This window comes from Nymphaea colorata, chromosome 12 (genome assembly GCF_008831285.2).
Source record: "Nymphaea colorata isolate Beijing-Zhang1983 chromosome 12, ASM883128v2, whole genome shotgun sequence".
Taxonomy (NCBI): Eukaryota; Viridiplantae; Streptophyta; class Magnoliopsida; order Nymphaeales; family Nymphaeaceae; genus Nymphaea; species Nymphaea colorata.
In genome coordinates, this window is record NC_045149.1 from 3,527,478 (window position 1) to 3,549,519 (window position 22,042).

The following is a 22,042-nucleotide window of genomic DNA, read 5'->3' on the forward strand; positions in this document are numbered from 1 at the left end:
CTAACAAGCGGCGTTAGGGAGAAAGAAGAAGAGAAGAGAGAACGAGAGAAAAGAGAATCAACTTCAAGTCTGATTAATTAGGGCAAATCTCAAGCTTAAGTACAAAACAACTACGGGTCTGGACCGGACCGACACCTCCTGAAAACAGATCCGTATTGGAGCAATCTAACATAAAACTTAAAGAACACAACTAAGGAACACAAATACTGATGCTCGACCCCCATGTACTACGATCCATACATGGATCGTAACAAATACTCCCCCCTTCCAAAACACCTTGTCCTCAAGGTGTGAAGGATGGGAATCGCTGCTGTAAATCCTCTGGATCTTCCCATGTAGCTGGTCACTCCTCCTCGGTGAGCCATTCAATAAGCTACTGTGACTTCCACCTTCCGTCCACTTTGAGGCGACGTACTTCTACTCGGCGTAGTGGATGCATGCCGGTGGGAATCGCCAGGGCTGGTGTTGCCGCGACTTCTCCTTCATTCGGTGGGTTGAGGCACGCTTTTAGCTTAGACACATGAAAGACCGGGTGTATGGTGTTGCCCAGTGGTAACCCCAATTTGTAGGCGAGGGGCCTACCCTTTTCAAAATTTTGTAGGGACCAACATACCTCGAGAGCAATTTGCTTTTTTCTGTCCATCTGTTTGTGGGTGATATGCCATATTCATCTTAAGTTGTGTGCCCTGTAGTCTGAAATTCCTAAAGAACATCGAGTCACAGTCACTTACAATGGAACGTGGCATCCCATGTAGTTTTCCTACTTGTTCTTGAAAAGTCTGCGCTACTGTTTTGGTTGGAAAAGGGTGTGCGCGAGCGATGAAATGTGCATACTTAAAAAGCTTGTCTACCACCACCAATATGACGGACTTACCGTGGGAGGTGGGTAAGCCTTCGATAGAATCCATGGATATGTCCTCCCAAGTCTGCTCGGGAATGGGAAGGGGCTGCAGGATGCCCGCGGGACGCGTAGTCTCATACTTGTTGTGTTGACATACCTCACACTACCGCACATACTTCTGCACCTCACGCTTCTTCCCCGGCCAAAAAAATGCTGCCCTCAAGCGTCTGTAAGTCCCCTCAACTCCTTCATGACCTGCACCTTTCAAATCATGAAAATGTGAGATCAAAATGCCTGGCAAGTCTGTCTCGGTCGGGATAAATATTCTATTGCAGAAATAGAGGTAAGGAGGGCACCATTCATAACCATATCGTCTCGTAGAATCTTGTGTAAGCTCAGTTCGTATGCGTTGCACAGATGCGGCCGATCGGTGAGCTTGCTGAATATCTGCCCATATGTCACAATGAATGGCCGAAAATGTCCAAAAGCCTTGCCCTTCCTGCACTTGTCGAGATAGTCCATCTACTGTTGGATTTTCTTTCCCACTACGGTGTCGAATCTCGAAACGACGAAATCAAAACTGAGCAGTTTCATCACCCAACGTTGCATGGCGGGTACCAAGGTTTTTTGTTGGAGGCAATAACACAGACTGTGGTGGTCTGTGAGCACCACAAACTTCTGGCCCAGTAAGTAATGATGCCATCTAAGAACAGCCAACACCATAGCAATGAGCTCACGCTCGAAGGCTGATTTACTACAGAAGGTGGGCCCCATTGTACGACTGAAGAACGCTACAAGGTGCTTGCCTTGGCTCAAAAGTCAAAACAACTCCTACCCCTATGTTTGAGGCGTTCGTTTCTACCTCGAACTGTATGGTGAAATCGGGCATGTGTAGGATCGGCGCCGACGTGATGGCTTTTTTGAGCTTGGCGAACGCTTCCTCAACCTGGTTGGTCCATCGAAACTAGTCCATTTTTGTCAAATGTGTCAATGGTGCGGCGATATTCCTGAAATTTTGCCTGAACTTGCGGTGGTACCCTGCCAAACCCAGAAAACCACATAACTCCCTGACCGACTTCAGAGTGGCCCAATTAGGCACGACCACTTTATCCTCTTCCATTTTCACGCTGCCCTTGCCGATCACATGGCCGAGATATGAGACTTGGCTCGTCCCAAATGAGCACTTGGATAGCTTGGCATGATAGGTGCGGCCGAAAAATATCGTTCATGAGCGATTGGAATGTCGCCGGGGCGTTAGTGAGACCGAACGGCATAACGCGGAACTTGTAGTGCCCGTCCGATGTCAAAAAGGCTGTCTTAGGAACATCTTGCAGTGCAATCCGTATCTGATGATATCCTGCACGAAGATCTAACTTGGAGAACAGGGTTGTGCCCTTGAGTGCATCTAGGAGATCTTCCACGATAGGAATGGGGTAGCGATCCTTCACCGTGACAGCATTCAAGGCGCAGTAATCCACACAAAACCTCTAGTTGAGTTCCTAAGAAAGACTTGCCAAGCAAGAGACGCAAAAGGGCTGCGACTGGACTGAATGATTCCCTGCTCTAGCATTTTCTGCACCAGTCGAGTTAGGGCATCACGTTGGGTCGGGTTATACCTGTATGGTCTCCTCTTCACGACTTCTGCCCCCGATTGAAGCTCTATGTGGTGGTCATAGCCGCGTGGAGGAGGTAATCCATGCGGAACATCGAACACGTCTGAAAATTCCTCTAGTAGGGCCGGTAGTCGCGCTCCCGTGAGGGTGGTGGGCGGCCTCTCTTCTGTCACGGTGCTGGTCATGAATAACACATACGAAGCGGCTGCCCCTTACAGCATCTTGGATGCGGGGGTCTCCTGGACTGGCTGACAGGGTTAGGCGCCTCCCATCCGGTTGTGTAAACTGCATTTTCATGTTAACAAAGTCCATACTACCTTGCCCAGCCCTTTCAACCGCTGAATCCCCAAGACAAGGTCTGCCCTGGCCATGGCTAGTGTATACAACTGCACTGAAAACCCATTGCCCTGAATCTCTAGCTACTCGTTGGTGCACTGCCCTTTACATCTTAGGGTGCTCTCCTCTTCCACGACCACATCGAACGCCGGTTGGTGGTCTATTGTACACCCCAGGGCTCCAGCGGATTTGTCACAAATAAAGTTATGTGTGGAACCAGTATCTACTAGTACACTGACCTTTCGACCTCGAAGGCGGCCCTCAACACGCATCAACTGCGGTACTTCGTGTCCCGATAGAGCATGGAGGGATATTTCAGGCGAATGGGCAAGCTCTTCATCGCCTTGCCTTCGCTCGCCGATTGTTTCCTCAAGGGCATCGTCACCTTCTTCCTCCACTAGGTACGTACATGTGGAGTCGCCTATAGGCGTGGCCCGGCCGTTCATGGTTGGTTGCAATGGAAGCAAATATTTTGATGCCGTTTTTCATGTATCTATTCCGGAGTAAGGCGGCGAACAATAGGGTGGCTCGCTGGTTTGCCATGTTAACCTTGGCTGGTGGCACATCCGAGCTCGTGGCGGCTACCCCTTGAGGACGAACCACGTTCGGCCCCCGCCCAAGGCCCTGATATCGGCGATGCTTCTCTTCCACCATATGAGCTGTCGCAAAACAATCATGCAGGTTGAGGGGTCGCATGCTTTGCACCTCAATACGGATCTCCTCCTTGAGTCCCCCAACAAAGGCGTCTATGGGCCAGCAACGAACCATGTTGTTGAGTTCTTCGAAGCGCTCTTGGTACTCGACCACTGTGCCTTTTGCCGGATTTTGGAGAGCTCAATGTTATAGTCAATATAAGCCGAAGGCCCAATGCACGCTGCCATGGCTACGATTAAGGACCTCCAGTCCGGGCATCCGTGTTGCGCCACTAGCCAACGCTACCAATGAATGGCTGCCCCTTCGAAATTCATGGCAGCATGGCCACCTTCATTGTTTCCAAAATCCCATGGCGCTCAAAGAATTGCTCCGCCTTGAATATTCAACTATGTAAGTCTTCTCCATTGAATCGAGGGAAGTCAATCTTAGCGGGTTTGAAATGCATCAGGTCGGTACCCCCATTGGTGCCGGTAGATGAGTAAGGACCGGTGGAATTAGGGAAAAATCCTGCAGGAAAATCGGTGCTGCCCCGCCCAGGATTTCCCCTGCATTCATACCGACAGAGCGGAAGAGTGGTGTAGCGGTGGGCAGCGCACTGCTGGTGGGTTGGGGCGCGCCGAAGGAGCCAAAGGCAACGCCGGATCCGCTCAGTGGCGCCGGAAAAAGAGGCACGGCGCTGAGCAGTGGAGCAGGCGGTTCCTGAACCACGTCGACGGCGCTGGGCGGCCGGAATAGACCAGGGGCCGCGTGCGCAGGCGAGCGGCTGCTGGTTGGATGATCTCCTGGCGGAGGACTGCCTAGGGCGACGGGCACCGGAAATGAGGGATGCGGGGCAGGCTGTTGAAGCAAGTCCCAAAAGCCCGTCGCGATCGTAGCATGCAGGCGACTCTCGGCCTCGACCTAAGAGCGTTCCATGTTTTGCAGTCGCCGATTAACCTCGATGATCGCCTCCTCCATCCAGCCACGGTGCGCTTCTACCGCGGCCAAGGCGGCGTTATTGAAAGAGGGTGCGTCTTGATCATCGGACGTCAACGGCGGCAGCAGCGCAGCCATATTTGGCTCTGATACCATTTGTTAGCCGGCGGCTAACAAGCGGCGTTAGGGAGAAAGAAGAAGAGAACGAGAGAAAAGAGAATCAACTTTAAGGCTGATTAATTAGGGCAAATCTCAAGCTTAAGTACAAAACAACTACGGGTCTAGACCGGACCGACACCTACTGAAAACAGATCCGTATTGGAGCAATCTAACATAAAACTTAAAGAACACAAATACTGATGCTCGACCCCCATGTACTACAATCATACATGGATCGTAATAGTGTGTGTGTGTGTGCTTGTATGGCCGTACTGCTATACCTAAGTTTTTTGAAAATGTTCTGTACCGTACCAGCACTGTACCCATACCTATGTGACATAGGTTATGACTATTATGGCTTTAAATGTGTCAATATAAATTTTTCTACTATCACATCATTGCTTGTAGGGTGTGCCTGAGCAGAAACTGCGGGCTCATTTGGGTTCATTTGGAGTATCTGGAAATCTCGCACTTCAACCAATGTATACATTATCAGGTGCTTATCTTGTGACCTTGTATTTGTTACACATTGAAAAATTACTGTCCAGGTTATCATAGGCATATTGATTTTTTTGCTTCCAATAATCTTCTCCTTAAATTTGTACTCCCTTTCTTCCTCTCTCTCAGGTGGTCAGAAGAGCAGGGTTGCATTTGCTAAGATAACGTTTAAAAAACCACATATCATTTTGCTTGATGAGCCATCAAATCATCTTGTGAGTGTTTCCAATGGAGGCTCCCATTCTTTTGACATTTCTCACTGGTATTTGATTTTGGACTTAGTATGTGAAATATTACTGTTGCTACTGATCTGATTACTTCTCTTTTAGTTTATCTTCCTCAAGTGGTGTGTTACTTGTTTGAATTTAATGGATTGTTGCCTTAAGCAACCATATTGATCACGCTCTTTATTTAGCCTAAGTTTCCATTCTGATGTTGCATATGTAAATAATGTTGCATGTTTTGGGGCACAATGTTCCGTTTGCTGTCGGTTGTTGGTGCAGATGGGTTTTGTTCTTGTTTGGCACAACTCAAGCTTGGATTGAAATTGATTTAGTTTGTCTTTTTAAAAATGATTCGTCGCAGGGGCATTACCTTAGCTTCCTAACGTCTTCTCTATCCTCTTTATCCTTGTTGAAGACCTCCAGCAGTGGAATGACCTGTCTAAAGGAACACACACACAAACGGGAAAAGAAAAGAAGAGGAAAAGGAGGTGTCAGGGAGGGTGGGGGAAATGTTGTTGGGGTTGCGGGAGGAATTGAAGGAGAACAAGAAGAAAAAGAAGCAAAGAGGGGGAATAAAAGAGATGGAAGAAAAAGACAAAGTATAAGAAAAGAGAGGATCTTGTACCTGTACATCGACCATCTGTAGCTCATATGAGCATTTTGCTTTTTGTATATACCATTGCATAATAGCTTGGATGGGTTGCTAAAGTAGGTCTCAAAAATGATATAGAGGGAGTTGGGACAACTCTGTGTGTGGGGGTGTGTGTGTGTGTACACATATTGGGCTACATGGATCGATTGCTAAAGTAGGTCCCAAAAACAATATTAAGGGAGTAAGCACAACCCTCTCTCTTTATGTGTGTGTGTGTGGGCTTGTGTGTATATATTTATATGTATACATATTGGGCTACAAAATTCAATCTTACAGATGAGGGATCTACTTCTTGGTTTTCAAGGAAGCTATATTATTTACTTATTTTTATGGGTTATCATCGGATTTTGGAAATATATGAATGATAAGTATCTGGAAATGTTTGCAGGATTTGGATGCCGTGGAGGCATTAATTCAAGGGCTCGTGCTGTTCCAGGGTGGTGTGTTGATGGTATGCCTTTAATAAAGCTAAAGTTTTCCTTGCATTTTATATGATTACCTTACAACTAATGATTGGTTAATTCTTGCTGAATAAAATTATTCAGTCTTAGGCTTATCTCAGAACATGGTGTTGTAATTTCCTATTGACCATCTCTGATGACTAGCAGACCCCAGACAAGAAAAACAGTAAAACAAAAGAAAAATAAAAAATGTGAAAAAATCATGAAAAAAAGCCAACATGGAAATATAGCATTTCTACTGCTCTTTTTGTTTCCTTTGTCTTTTCCAGTTCTTTTCTGAAAATAATGTGTTCCCTTTTTAGGTTTCTTTTAATATTGTAATCATTATTTTGAATTTGGATCAATGCTTTTCTAAGAAAGCATTGGAAAACTCACATTTCATCATCTTTTATATCATTTTTTATATTTTTAAAATTTTCAATTTGTCTAATTTCCCCTAGTTTAGCTTGGGTGGTTGTTTAAGTCTAAGTTGGCTAGACATCTCCATCAGCATGAAGAAAATCGTTCTTCAGACATGATGGGTATTTTTTATTCTATTTTGTTAGGAAGTCACATGACTTTGATGGCTTCAGGGTTTGCTATTTCAAGCTTTATAGTCATGCTTGGAGAGTTCAAGCTCATTTAATCCATTCCATTGAGAAGCAGTACTGCTTTCAAGGCTGTATATGTCTTTTTTCTATCTTCAGTTTTACACTTCGATTCCCTGGTTGCTGTTTGCAGGTCAGCCATGATGAACACCTGATATCTGGAAGCGTGGGTGAGCTATGGGCTGTATCTGAAGGCAAGGTTACACCCTTTCAGGGCACGTTTCAGGATTATAAGAAGATGCTGAAGTCCTCTTGATATACATGCGTAACAACCTCTTGGTTTCACTTTGACATTATTAGTTGCCAGAATTTTGTCCTGTTGGCCCTGGCCTTTGGCCTATTCAGACTGATGATTTTGTACTGTAGTTTTAAGGGATTTGTTGATGAGAAAAGCAAGGCTTGAAGTTTACATATTTCGTTCAATCCAGTTTCATAATATGATTTTTTATTTTCATTTTAAATTTTAAGTATGCCCTTGGCGAGCCGCTTCAAGTTTAGTGTTGAATTTCACGGTTTTGAAGAGAGTAAAAAAATCCTTCATTAATTAACCCTAATCTTCTATAAAAAAGAGATTATGGGGTGGCAGACTTATTACAAAAAGATTCCATACTAAATGTAATAAATGACTAAAGAAGACCTTAACTCTCTAGAAATTTACAAAACTACTCAACAATATTTTTTTAGTTTCAACGCTCTCCATTAAGTTGAAGCATATATATTTATTATGTTCAACTTGTTACAACATTTACAAGTCATTAATGGGAAGAGCTTTATTAAAGACATTAACAAATGAAGCCACATAAATGATAGATATTAAACATTGAACGATTATAGATATTAAACCTTGAATGAGATTTTAAATGTAATGATAATCCACTTCAATATGTTTTGTTATCTCATGAAACATTGAGTTATTGACATTATAAGTGGCAGCTTCGCTGTCACAATACATCTTCGTATCAAAAGAAACATATTCACTTAAGTTAGCTAGCATAGGTGTAGTTCCAATCATCTCAAGATTTGTTTGAGCTATTGCTCTATATTTGGATTATGTACGTGATTGAGAAACTATGTTTTGCTTCTTGATTCTCCAAGGAATGAGGTTGCCTCTTATGAAGATACAAAAGCCAATGATAGATTTTATGTTTTCTATTGACTTCGCGTAGTTTGTATCACTGTAATCTTCAATCTTTAGTGTCTCACCCTTCTTGAACAGAAGACCTTTGCATGCGGATGACTCTAAATATTTTACAACTATTGATGCAACATTGGAATGGACTTTCTTAGCTTTTTCATAAGGTGACTTAGCTTTTCAATTGCAAAGCTAATATCAAGTCTATTCATAGTGGCATAAAGAAGCTTGCTAATGAGTGATTTGTAAGACTAGATTGATCATTGTAAAGTTGAAGATGTTGATGCATAAGAAGTGGTAGGCATGGCCCCTAACATACTCGTATCCTATAGCAGACCAATAACATATTTTTTTGGAAACAAAACTACATATTCCTTGTTATGGACAATCTCAATCACAACAAAGTATTGCAATTGAACAAGATATTTCTTGACAAAATACTTTTGAAGGAATGCTTTTGTAACCAAAATCTCTTAATCATAATCACCTCTTAGAATCATGCCCACATAGACTACTAGAACAACTATGTTCTTTAAAAAATGGTCCAGTGGAGATCTCTCAAATTCACACTATGAAACAATTTACATAGGTGGAACTATGTCCAAGGACTTTGCTTGAGTCAATAAATCACATTCTTTAGACAACACATTTTGCTACACTCTCTTTGACTTTCAAACACTAGAGGTTGCTACTTATAGACAGTCTATTCATTGTCACTATACAAAAAATGCATTTTTTCACATCTAGTTGATGCGTAGGCCAATCAGAATGTACAACAACATAGATAATGAGCTGAATAGTTCCTAACTTGTTCATAGAAGAGAACATGTCAAAAAAGTCGACTCCATAAGTTTGGATATATCACTTACCAACCAAGCAAGCTTTATATCGTTCCATGAAACCATCTAAATGATAGTTAATTGTGAAGACCCATTGGGAGCCGACCACATCACAATTAGGAGGAGGGTTAACCAAATCTCACGTGTTACGCTACAATAGGACATCCATCTCATCTTGCTTAGTTTGTCACCATTTATAATCCAATAATGTTTTTGGATGACTAGTTGGAACGATGACATAGCATGAAAAAACTACTGTAAGTTGTCATCATTGTGACCAATAGATGCAAAATGTGAGATGGAATGCAGGATACACTTTCTCTTGCCTTTGCGTAAGGCAATGGGTAAGTCCTGGCATGGACTAAAAACTTATGTATGTAGGGTAAGGGAATAAGGTATACTCACCTGAGTGGGACTCACACCCTAAGAAAACTCTAGTGGACAATCATGAGTAGGGTCCTATTGACGTATGTAGACCAATGAGGGATCATAGAACCGATTCATATTGGGAGAAGGGTCAGAAGGAAAGGACTATAATGGGACTAGAGGGATAGGCAAAGGAACCGAACTATGCATCTCAAAAGATGTGGAAGACTAACTAAAGTAGGGTCAAAACTCAAAGAAAGTGACAACTACATTGATATACTCCTTGTGAGTTAACTAATTGAAGCACTTGTAACTTTTTGAGTTTCGAGGTAACTTTTTTTGTTTCGAGGATAGTCAATAAATACACAATTGCTTGGGCAACCAGTTTATCATGTTTAGGTCCAAGGATATGTACAAAACACGTACGTCCAAACACTTTAGGTTCAATGATAAATAGTGGATGATTAGGATACACAAGCTTGATATACACTTTGTTGTTAATAGAAGATTATGATAAACGATTGGTCAAAATTAGGAGGAATTCCTCTGGGTGAATTATGGTTTTTCACCGAGAGGGTGGATCAAAGTGATTGTTGCAAAGGTAGAACTATCTGCTGCAAGTAAACGATTATGTAAGTGTGGTTTGCCCTCACTAGCAAGCTATGAGTATTGCATCTCAAAAAAAAATATGCAAGTAAACGATTATGTAGCATGAGTTGGCACTCCATTTTGTTGTGAGGTATATGGACATGTAAAGAGATGCAATTTTCAAAATAAATGTTTATTGAGACTGATGAAATAAAACTCAAAAGCATTATCAGTGCCGACACACTTGACCACAAAACCAAACTAAATTTTTGTTTTAATAATAAAGTTCTTGAGAGTACAAATGACTTCATACTTCTTTTCAATATGAAAACCTAATTGAGTCTAAAACAATCAAGAACAAGAAAAAAATACCAAAATTTTGATTAGCTAGCAACCTTGTCAGGCTCTCACATATCAACATGAAGAAGACCAAATATTCTCTGACTCGATGGACTAACACTCGAAAGTTAACTACTACGAGTATGCTTGCCAAGTTTACAAGGCTTACACTGAACTAACTTTGGGATTGACAGATGAAGAAGAATGTGGCATAGCTTTGACCCTGAAAGGCGACTGAGCCTGAGATATCACTTGAAGAAGGTAGACACTGATGAAGAAGAAGACACTGCAAAACCCACTGGATCTGACAGGATGTAGAGTCCTCCTTGCTCATTGCGTCCACCGATCGACATTCAAGTTTCTAAGTCTTGAAATGAGTTCGTAAAAATAACTTGACACTATAAATCACTAGTTAGCTATTTGATAGATAATAAAATTAGTAAGAAAATCAGGAGTATATAAAAGATGTGGAACAATTATAGATTGCGAGAGCTTTACATCTCCATAACCCAGAATAGGAGACAATCTATCACATGAAAACTTAACATAAGGTAACATGGACGAGAAAATATATGTAATGAGGCAAAAAGATTAGGTCTAATGCAAAAATGTCTCGATGCTCCTGAGTCAACAAGCCAAGTAATACCTAAGTGAAGCATGGATGTACCTACCGAGGGAGCTCTATCAATCATAGCTAGGCATGGATGTACGACCTCCACTCATTGCTAGGGCTGCAGCAGGTACCTCACTGGCTGGTTGGGATAGTATATTTGCTAGACGACTAACTCGACTATATGCTTCAGAAAGGTCAAAAATTTCATCCCTAGTGAGCATTTACTACTGCATACTCCGGTGACCCGCTAGAAACTTAGCAACCATGGTAAGTGCAAAATGTGACTTATAAGAACTATTTGCAAGATCACAAAAAAAAAAAATCAGCCTCTCATAGGTTGTTTTTGTATAGGCAAAATATTGGGATAAATCTTGATCTCCCAACTGTAGCTTGCACAACTATTTTTCAACTTGAAGTATTTTACTAACATTTGTTTTGATGGTATATGTCTTCTTCAGAAATTCATACATGTCTTTTTCCGATCTCCATTGACCAACATCATAAATGACTTAGACTAGATTCCATAATTTGCCTACTCAATTTGACCCTAGATCTATATGAGAAAGGCCTCATAATCCCTTTATATTGATTTCCACATCAAGCTTGTTGTTTTCAGCCATAATGAAGCACAATAGGAAACTGTATCACGAAGAAAAAAACATCAAAACATTTCACGGCAGATTGATCACACCAATAGGCAGATTTACGTGGTTCGGCTGATGGTAGCCTACATCCACGAACAAAGAGAGGTCGATCTTCCTTGCATTAATTTGAACTACAATCAGTCTTCATATTTATACATTGGAGGCTAAGGCATAAACATTAGTTGCCTAAATGAGAAGGGAACGTTAGTTCAACGTTCTAAATGAGGAGGACGTTGGTTCAACGTTCACAATTAATTTGAACACCTTCCTTATTCATTTGATCAATGAATAAGGTAATCGACCTCTTCAACGTCTCTTTATTTTATCACTCCCCCTCAAGTGGGGAGTAGATGTTATGAGATCCCCACTTGTCAATTGCAAGTTGAAGTTTTGCTTTAGTGACACCTTTAGTTAATGCATCAGCAACTTGCTCAACTCCATTGATATGAAGCGTTTTGACTTCTCCGGATTCAATCTTTTCTCTGACATAGTGACAATCGATTTCAATGTGCTTCGTCCTTTCATGAAAGACTGGATTTGTGAAAATATATATGGCAGCTTGATTGTCGCAGAACATGTGCATGAGCTTTGAAACTTCGAGATTCAGTTCTTCAAGCACATTCTTGGTCCAAATGAGTTTGCTGGTTCCTACTGCCATAGCGCGATATTCTGCTTCCGCACTGGATCTAGCTACTATTTTTTGTTTCTTGCATTTCCAAGCTACTATATTTCCACCAACAAAGAGACAGTATCATGTAGTTGATTTCTTGTCACTAATATCTCCCGCCCAGTCTGCATCAGTAAATCCTACTATACCTAAGTTGTTATTCCTTTTGTACCAAAGTCCTTGTCCTGGAGAGCCTTTGATGTATCAAAGAATGCGATCAGCAGCCTTCATGTGTGATTCTCTTGGGCTTTGCATATACCTGCTAATCACATTACACAGCAAAAGAAATGTCAGGTCTAGTGACAGACAAATAAATAAGTTTACCAACTAGACGTTGAAATACTTCCCTGTTAACCTCTGGTTCATCCTCACATGGTCCCAATTTGAGGTTTGCTTCGAACGGAGTGTCGGCTGGTCGTGCTTCCATTTTCCCAGTCTCATTTAATATGTCTAGTGCATATTTTCTTTGATAGAGAAAGATGTCTTTGTGTGATTGAGTTATCTCAATTCCAAGAAAATACTTGAGTTTTTCAAGATCTTTTATATCAAATGTGGTTCTCAAGTAGTGTTTGAGATTGAGTATACTTTCAACATCATCACCTGTCATGATTATATCATCTACATAAACTAACACAACAGTGGTAGTTCTTCATGTTTTTTTATGAAAAGCGTGTTGTCAGAATGACATTTGCGATATCCAAAGCTGTCTAGTGCCTTACTTAATTTTGAGTACCAAGCTCTAGGGGATTTCTTCAGACCATAGATAGCTTTGTTGAGCTTGCATACATAGTTCTTACCTTCATCTGGATGCCCTGGAGGTAGTGCCATGTAGATTTCTTCACTAAGTTCACCTTGCAAAAAGGCATTTTTCACGTCTAATTGGTGAAGCCCCCAGTTCAAGTTACAGGCCATCGATAATAGAATTTTCAAGGTGTTCATTTTAGTCACGGGTGCAAAAGTTTCGTCATAATCAAGACCCTTTGTTTGAGTAAACTCCTTAGCTACTAGACGAGCTTTGTATCTTTCTAGTGAGCCGTTAACTCTTGTATTTGACTCTATAGTTCCATTTACATCCAACTACGCTTGAATTTTTGGGTTTTGTAACAACCTGCCATGTGTTGTTGCGCTTCAGGGCCTCCAATTCTTCATTCATAGCCTTTCTCCAATTTGAGTCTTTCTTAGCCTCTTGAAAAGTTTGAGGCTCATGAATTTTATCAAGACTCTTAATGAAGTTACCATGTTTGGTAGAGATCTGATTGTAAGAGACAAAATTACTAATGGGATAACGACTGAAGGAGCTAGTCTCATAATCAGCCAGATGAGAGGGCACTCTTCGAATTCTCTCAGATCTTCTAAGACGCCCGTTAGTTGGTTCATCATTTTCAGTAGAGGTAGTAGGTTCTCGATTTTCGGTGGTACTTTCAATTTCTAAATGAGTCTCTTTAGTGACCTGCTCATCAATAATGGAAAAAAATAAATCATCAAAATCATGCAAGTTAGGGGATTTAGACTCCCCCTGACCTCTACCACTATCATTTTCTCCAAAATATAAAAATTTTTCATTGAATTGAACATCACGCGAAATGTAAGTTTTCTTAGAGTTAGGATCAAAACATACATACCCCTTGTTTTGAGAGTTGTAACCGACAAAGACGCAATGACTTAATTTGTCTCTTTTTGCATGATGTAGCCACACATGAACCACACAACCAAACACATGCAAGTGATCAAGCTTCGGTTCTTGCCCTGTAAGCTTTCCAATTGGACTGGCATATTTAAGGTGCTTACTAGGAGTTCTATTAATTACATAGCATGCAGTAGAAATAGCATATTTCCAATAATTTATGGGCATATTCATTTGGAATAACAAGCTCCTAGTTAATCAACGCACTGGCTTTATGACACTGACGAGTAATATGTGGTAAGTTGTACAGGGCTAACTGTGATGACATGATGATTGGCAGAAGGCCAATGTGGATCCTAGCTGTGTTGATTATGAGACCAGGTGTTGAGCTAATGCAAATCAAGATAACTTACTGGCTAGGCTATTGATGTTTATTCCTATGTAGTGTAGAAGTGGGTTGGTATTCATTTGTCTGACACATTGTCATTTTAGTATAGCTAGTTGTGTATTCTAGTTTTGTGGCACGTTATGGTGTGGATGTGATTACATGTAAAAATTTTCAATCTTACATGAAAACCATATAAATAAAACTTGTTACCTAGACTCGCCTTCATTCCTTATTGGCAGATTCTGAGAGACGGGACCCGACCTGTTGGTATGAGGCCTAACTATTCCTCAGGCATCTAACAGGGTTAATTAGACCAAGGATTAGACTAAAATGTTTCATGTCTTGAATTCAAATGTTGTCCAAATCCTAAGAAAGTAAGCATACCTTAATTTTGAAATCATGCATATTTTAAAATCTAAGTAAATCTCAAAAATAGAGTGATGAACAAGATTAAATTAATCTAAAGTTTGTTCATACTTGGATAATCATATATCAATGAAAATTGATGTCCTAAATCTAATATGAAGCATTGCAAAACTAGGTCATATAGACTTGGAGTCTAGTCGCTATTGGGATGTGAGTGTAGGACATAGACTAATAGAAAAATCTAGATCTGAATCCAAAAATTGAAATAATGATATGAGCAATTTATAAAATTCTTGTTATAAGTTTAAATGAGAGATTTCAAAGAAATCCAAACATCATATCATGTCAATAGAACTTTTGGTACAAAAAACAAGGTTAAAAATCCACTAGGTTTGATCATGTATGTTCTAATAGAGAAATCTAGATCTGAATCCAAAAATTGAAATAATGATATGAGCAATTTTAAAATTCTTGTTATAAGTTTAAATGAGAGGTTTCATAGAAATCCAAACATCATATCATGTCAATAGAACTTTTGGTACAAAAATCAAGATTAAAAATCCACTAGGTTTGATCTTGTATTCATAATTAGACATTTTAAAACCCTAATTCTAAAAAAATAGATCCAAATCTGATGATTACGAGTTTAAAATCTTGTGTTTTTAAGATTTATAATCCAAAATTCATGGTGTAAAATGTGGTCCAAAATCCAAAACTTGAGATCTCATATCCGAAAGTTGAAATTCAATATCCAAAATATAGGGTTTGAAATCTAAAAACTGATATCCAAAATCCATAATCTAATACCCATAATCTGAGGTTTAGTATCTAAAACCCATTATGTGAAATCTTATCCAAGATTCAAACTCTGAAGTCCAAGATCCAAATCTAAGATTTAAGATCAGATCAATAATTCAAGATCCATAATCCAAAATTCATTATTCAATATTTGGAATCCAAATTTAAGTATACTAAAAATTGAGCTTAAGATCTAGGTTTAGATCAACATGAGGTTTATGATTTTAATCCAACATTTCAAATCGTGATCCAAGATCTAAATGACCTAGGGGTAAGTTGGTCAAAATGAATGGGTTCAATCTTGCCTACACTTGGTTTAACTTACTTGGGATGGGTTTGACTATGACAGGTAAGTTTGGCCTTAGTCAAACCATGTGATATATGATATATATTTCATTCATGTAATATGAATGAGTGTTAAAAGGGGTTTGACTAGATTTAGGTTATAGGACTAAGTTCGTACATAGTAGGTTCTAAGGCCAAATTAGGTCTTAGAAAATTAAGCTAGGTTTAGATTTCATGCCTGCACAGTCTTAAAAAATTATTTAAAGAAGTTTATTTCTAAAAATATTTTAGAAATCTATTATTTTGAAATGATTCTTGTACGAGTAACAATCTAGATTCAGGTTTTCACATGCTTGGGAAGATGCACATAGGGTATGCTATTAGGCTGACCTATTTTGAGTACCTAATTGAAATTTTACAAAGTTTTTGGGCTTCCTAAAAAATAGCTCAAAGTGATGATAGTGCCAAAGGGGAGGGAGGAAGCTAGTTTATAGGAGAGATAAGGGACAAACCCCTTTGGGATTTTCTATCTAGGACTAAAGTTTTGGCACTCTCTCTCCTCTTCAACACTCCAAACCATAGGTTAAAAATATATTTTCAATTGTATTTCGATCGCTATGATCTTGTCTAGACTTCAAATATAATTTTGTAAAAAGCCACAAATGCACGGAGAAGTGTTGATCAATTATTGATAAGGTGTTCAGGTTGACATTGAAAGTGGAGAAAGAACAAAGCAAGAATATTTAGAGAAGAAAACACACTTTTAAATATTGTTCTAAAACCTTGATATAAATCAGAAAATGTTCGTCCAGACCACATACAAATACCAATTGTCTATGCCAGAGTGCTCAACAAAGAATTCTACACATTTTAAATTTTTATATGTGAATTGACATTAAGCCTAGAGTGAGAAAATCATGATACATTTTTGAGAAATAATGCGTCAAACTCACATTTGGATCCTAAATTTGGTATGACGTTGAGACCCAAAAGCAAGTCCAGATCCAAAACAAATTCTAGAAGATATATCTAGATATGGTATTAAAATTCGGATTGTGATTTGATATCCAGGATATGAAATAGGAATAATGGATCGGAATTTATATAAAGATGGATCACTTATCAAAGACTTGGTTATGAAATCCAAACAAGTAAATGAGACTTGAACATATGATCTCGATCAGAAATATGAAATGGATATATGAAAATAACATTGACTTGGACCTGTCTCAAGATGGGTTAGGTGGGTTCAAGATGCATGTCATAGACTAGACCTGGGTCATGTTCAGTTTTTCAAAAAACTAGGTTTAGACCTAGGCTGGGTGTCGAGTCAGTCTAGGTGCTAGCTTTGGAAAATTCAGTTTAGTGTGAAATTGAGGTAGACCGGACCTCAATTCATGCCTATCATATCCATGAAATTGAGTGAAAATCTAACTTATATTCATGTAGTTCCTAAGTTAAATTTTTATGCAAAAATGTTCATAATTGCAAATAACCAAAATACCCTTGTGTGCGATTTGGGCTGAAATGGGTTCAAATAAGCGGATTGACTTGAACTAAGGTTCCAAAATCTAAGAAAATCACAAACCAAGATATATGTAACCTATCCTATATTTATACAAAAAAAATATAGATAAAAAAGGAAATGACTATTTTGCTCCTATCTGTATTTTTGGAGCTTTGGATAAATTTTCTTGATACGACTGAACCAGCCTCTGGCTAGGATCCTAATAGGCTATAGTTAAAAACTTGCTAAAAATTCCTCCCTGATTGCTTTAAAAATTAAAAAAGAAATTTTTACAAGTCACATGTTGCACATTTATAAAAGAAAAATAGGGAAAGCCATAAAAAAATGATTTTTATTATAATTTTCACATGTGAAACTAGAAAGGCTTGGAAAAGCTACTTAGCAACAAGGACATGCTGAAAGATCATAAAAATTCACTTTACTTTTACAAAATTAAGCTTGACAACATTTTTCAGAGTGTAGCAAGTACTAAGAATGAGCTCTGCGGCTTTCGGAACTGATTTGAAATCAAACAAATAAGATTGAACTCAAACCAAACTAAAAAGTATTGATTTACTCATGATAAACATTGTCCCAACTCAGTTTCAGCTCACTCTATAAGATTGAGCTCAAATTCAGCTCAAACCCTTGAAAATGGGAAAGCGAAAGTATTTGATTGATTGATACGAGTTGATTTTCTGTTACGATGGATCGAAGAAACAATAGCTGGTCCAATAGCTACTTCGGCGGCTGCAATAGCGACTATCAAATAAATCAGAAAATGTTATGAGATTCATATTAACAGCATTCAGTATAAGTTCAAGACACATAAGTGCTCTGACCATGTTTTGACTTGTGATCAATGCATAGATACCAATAGAAAATAAATAGGCACTCAAAACAAGTACATGCTCGAGCATCATTGACCAACTCCTCGTCAATCTCGATTCATTTCAATATAAACAACAATTCAATTGATTCGATTAATTAAATGAGAAGAACTGAATTTAACTCAAATAGAGCTGAATAAACTCAAACTAAACTAAATGAAGTTTGATTTATACATGATAAGCATGGCCCTACCTTAGTTTTAGCTTACTTTTTCGAATTGAGATCAAATTCAACTCAACCCTTGAAAATAGGAGTGAAAAAACAATCAAAACTGAATTAAACTCAAACTGGAAGAAATGAACTCAAACCAAACTAAAAAAGCTTGATTTATATATGATAAAATATGGTCCTAGCTTGAATTTATCACACTCTTCCAAGTTGACCTCAAATTCAGCTCAAAACCCTTAAAACAAGACAGAAAAAGAACAGTGACAACTTGCAAGTTAGCGTAAGATTGAAACTTGGGCGGGGTGACACTCTAATAAACTTGTTTTGACTTGGTTGAGCAAAAGATCACAATTTTAAGTTCTGGAGCTAATTTGAGCTACAACGGAGCTAGCTTCAAACTGGAATAGCTCTGTGAGCTGGGGACTCTAGGAATCATGTAAAATTGAGAAATGACATAATTGCTCAAATGTTAGGCAAATTCTTGAAATTTTAGTGAAAAATCTATACTTTTCTGATCGATATGCCAGGATGCAAGGTTAAAATGTAATTTTCAGATTGGGTGACCTAGGTGATCTAGGTCTAGGTATTCAATGCTGGTACAAAAAGTACTTGTTTGGCTTAGAAATAGCCTTTTGTTCTTCAAGTTGGTCTTAAAAAAAAATCAATTTAGAAATCCCATGATAAATGGTAAAATGGTCATTTGGACTTGTTTCATAGGATGTCAATTGAGTGTATGCCTTACTTTCTTGCTTTTGTGATGGCTTGTCCTTAGCACGAAAGTGGTGTTGGGCAACAATCTTGACTGACAAAGCGACAGATAGTGTATAAGATGGTGAGCATGGAAGAGGTCCCTTTGAGATGCATGATTACCCACTGGTGCTAAGGTGGGCAGTGCAGGAACTCGAGAGACCAGGTTATGCCATAAAATGTTAGTCAATTATGGTAAGATTGGATTCCACTAGCATTGCAGTGTTGATGAGACTAGAGTATTTGTCAGTATCAATTTCCAACAAAACTATTTGGGGATGAGGTCCCCAAGCTACTTGCTCCTGACTACTAGAGAAGTTGTTCTCTCTTGAAGGGCATCAGTGAGGTGTACGGGATTGTTGTGGCAGTGACGACTGTGGTTAGCATTACATTAAGCTCAGTGCCTCAGATGGGCGTTATGCACCCTACTACAATCTTATAGTGTACTACACTTTCCCCTAATAGATCCACCGATCGCAAGCTGCACAATCGTTGAGGATGTGGCTCCTTCTCATCCAAAGTGGGTACAAGAACATGTGTGTATTCAGGTATCTTCAACAGGCAGCACACACATTTCTCTCCAGTTATGTTAATCCGTAGCACTAGCACATTACGCACTAGACACTATCACATATACACATGCACTTGTAGACTCTTACAATGACTCCCTATTGTCAATAGGTGTCTGGATCCTAATTTATCAGGCATCAAGATTGGGGTTAAACCATACTTAATCATTTTATTGATGATTTTATATATCACTTTTTTTCTGGTACTTACCAGGTGGGCGATCAGACTCATATATTGAGGTGCCAATCCGAAGAGTAGGCGAGATTCCGGGAAGGACCGAACACTACCTTTTAGTTATGTGGTTTTGTCTTTAGGGGGCCTTGCTGTGTGTATGTGCCTCGTTTAGTAGTATTAGTATATAATTATTGTATATATTGCAAATTCTCATGCATATGCATATATATATGTACATACTCATGCGACCCTAATGCGTTATGTCGCATTGTTCCATATTTATGCCACTCATAGAGTAGAACACATTATTTACTTAGGACAGATCTTGCTATATGCTTATTATGCAGGAAACCTCTATACTGTGTCGTAAGATAGGTCAAGCCATATGTCAATTATATAAGGCAAAATATGTTCACTCTCATGCCTTTTACCACCACTGCATGTTACATAGTGTCCCCACATCAAACATGTTCAACTTTATTTTCCTTTATTCGGACCTTAGTTCATTCACTTCAGATCCAATTTACTTCAGTTCATTGGCAGCTTGAACTATGTTGATCAGGCTTTAAATTCAATCATTTCTGAATTGATTTTGGCACAAATTCTTGCGATTTAAACTGAATTTTGGTGAAATTGTATTCATATTGAAGTTGAACTTATGTTTATATAATATTGGATCACCCAAATCATATGCTTGATCCATCTTTCCATTTTTACCTCTCATGCACGACACATTGACAATGATAAGATGGTCATTTCAACCTATGGGACCCACTTTTTTTATATAAAGATCGCATGTCATCTACACCTAACTTTATCGTTTTAAATCTTTAGAGCTTGATATTAGATATTCAAAGCTGAAATGCCAGATTCATGATCTATATTTTGCCCAAATTTGAAACTTTGACTTGGATCTCTGGTCCGAATTCTCTACTGCATTTACGCTATGTATTCAGAACTTCTTCTGGATCTAAGTCTCACTTCAGATCTTTGAGCCTCAGCCAGATCTGTGATTCAAGTTCATCGAACCTAGACACCCCTCACTTTGGTGCCAATTATGTGTCACATATATCATATATATTTTTCATATATCTAAGTGTCTACGCCACCAAGTACTCATCAATTTCTCTGTCTTATTTGAATCGAACTATTCTCTTATTTCTTGATTTCATTCAAAATCAAACATAAAATCTTCAAAAAATATTGTTGAAGTGTGCCTTTGATGTCTGACATTGACTAAGCTTTATTGCTCTATGCTAAGTTTTGATGCAGAGCGTGGAATTCTTTGCAAAAGTATAGTCATGTATCTAAAGGTTTGAAGAAGCCGCCCCTTTCAAAGCACTATAAAAAGGGGTCAACCTCCCTCTGAAGACACATAGTAAAAGGCTTCAGGTTGGTCCTTAAAGCTGGAGAAATTCCACCTAGGTGCCTATAATTTTTGTCCTTGTGAAAAGCTAAATCTTACGATCCCAGAGTCTGAGTGGAGAGTCCATGGTTCAAATCATGGTAGTGATAAACCAAGAATACTCAAGCTTAGTCCTTTGTGAGGCTCTAGTCAGTCTGGGTCGGGTGGAGGTCTTCCAAGACGCAAGTCAGGTTTTCTTTAATTCTGCTTTCTTAGTCGCATGTCATAGGTAATTTCTTGCATTTTTTGGGTATAATTTTCCTTTCTGCTCTAGGCTAGACTCTTAGATAGATTTAATTTTCATGTCTCTAAGTTATGTCGGATATGCCAACTTCTCCTTTTTCCTCTTTTCCATTTTATTACAGCATACATATAGTTTTGATTATATTATAAATCACCTAATTCTATGCATGCGTAAGCATTATGTTTTGATATGGCACTCTGGTCAAAATGAAGGTTTCACACAACACTATCTGACTAGGAGCGCTGTCACATAGGATCAGCATTGTGCCCTTAAGGTAGTCTAGGTACATGAAAGCGCTAATTTCACTTCGTTTCTAGACGAGCACACTTTAGAAAACATATTTTTGAAATGATTTCTCAAACCAAAACCTTTTTTATAAAGCTGATCTCGAAAACCTTAGATTTATATGTGATCAATATGAAACCCTAGTACAAACCCCCCAGAATAGACTCTATTTTAAGGCCTAACTAAAAACCTTAGACCTAAATCTTGAATAATCTAGCCCACTGTAACCACATAACAACCCAATGTCCATGTGACTCCTATGCTTGGCCAGTTCAAATCATGATGATATTGAAGATCAAGAAATTGGATCTATGAATTTTCGATATATAAATTTAGATCTTGGATTTGAATCAGATGAATTTAGAAAATGTGAACCTTAGATCTTGATATTAGAATCTGAAACTTATATGAGCCTTAATCATAGTAGATCTCTTGAATTTGAAATGCTGGATCTCATATTTT

General features: G+C 38.9%; 1 protein-coding gene across 2 annotated transcripts in view; it reads left to right on the plus strand.

The window, feature by feature from the left end:
• LOC116265359 (ABC transporter F family member 3) overlaps positions 1-7,394 on the plus strand; it is a 70,308-nt gene extending 62,914 nt beyond the window's left edge. For both annotated transcript variants that reach the window (XM_031645923.2, XM_031645921.2), the window contains 4 exons: positions 4,927-5,014; positions 5,146-5,231; positions 6,281-6,343; positions 7,074-7,394. In XM_031645923.2, the coding sequence (XP_031501783.1) occupies positions 4,927-5,014; positions 5,146-5,231; positions 6,281-6,343; positions 7,074-7,196 (360 nt within the window). In that variant the 3' untranslated portion in view covers positions 7,197-7,394. The remainder of the gene's footprint in view (positions 1-4,926; positions 5,015-5,145; positions 5,232-6,280; positions 6,344-7,073) is intronic.
• Positions 7,395-22,042: the final 14,648 nt, after the last annotated feature.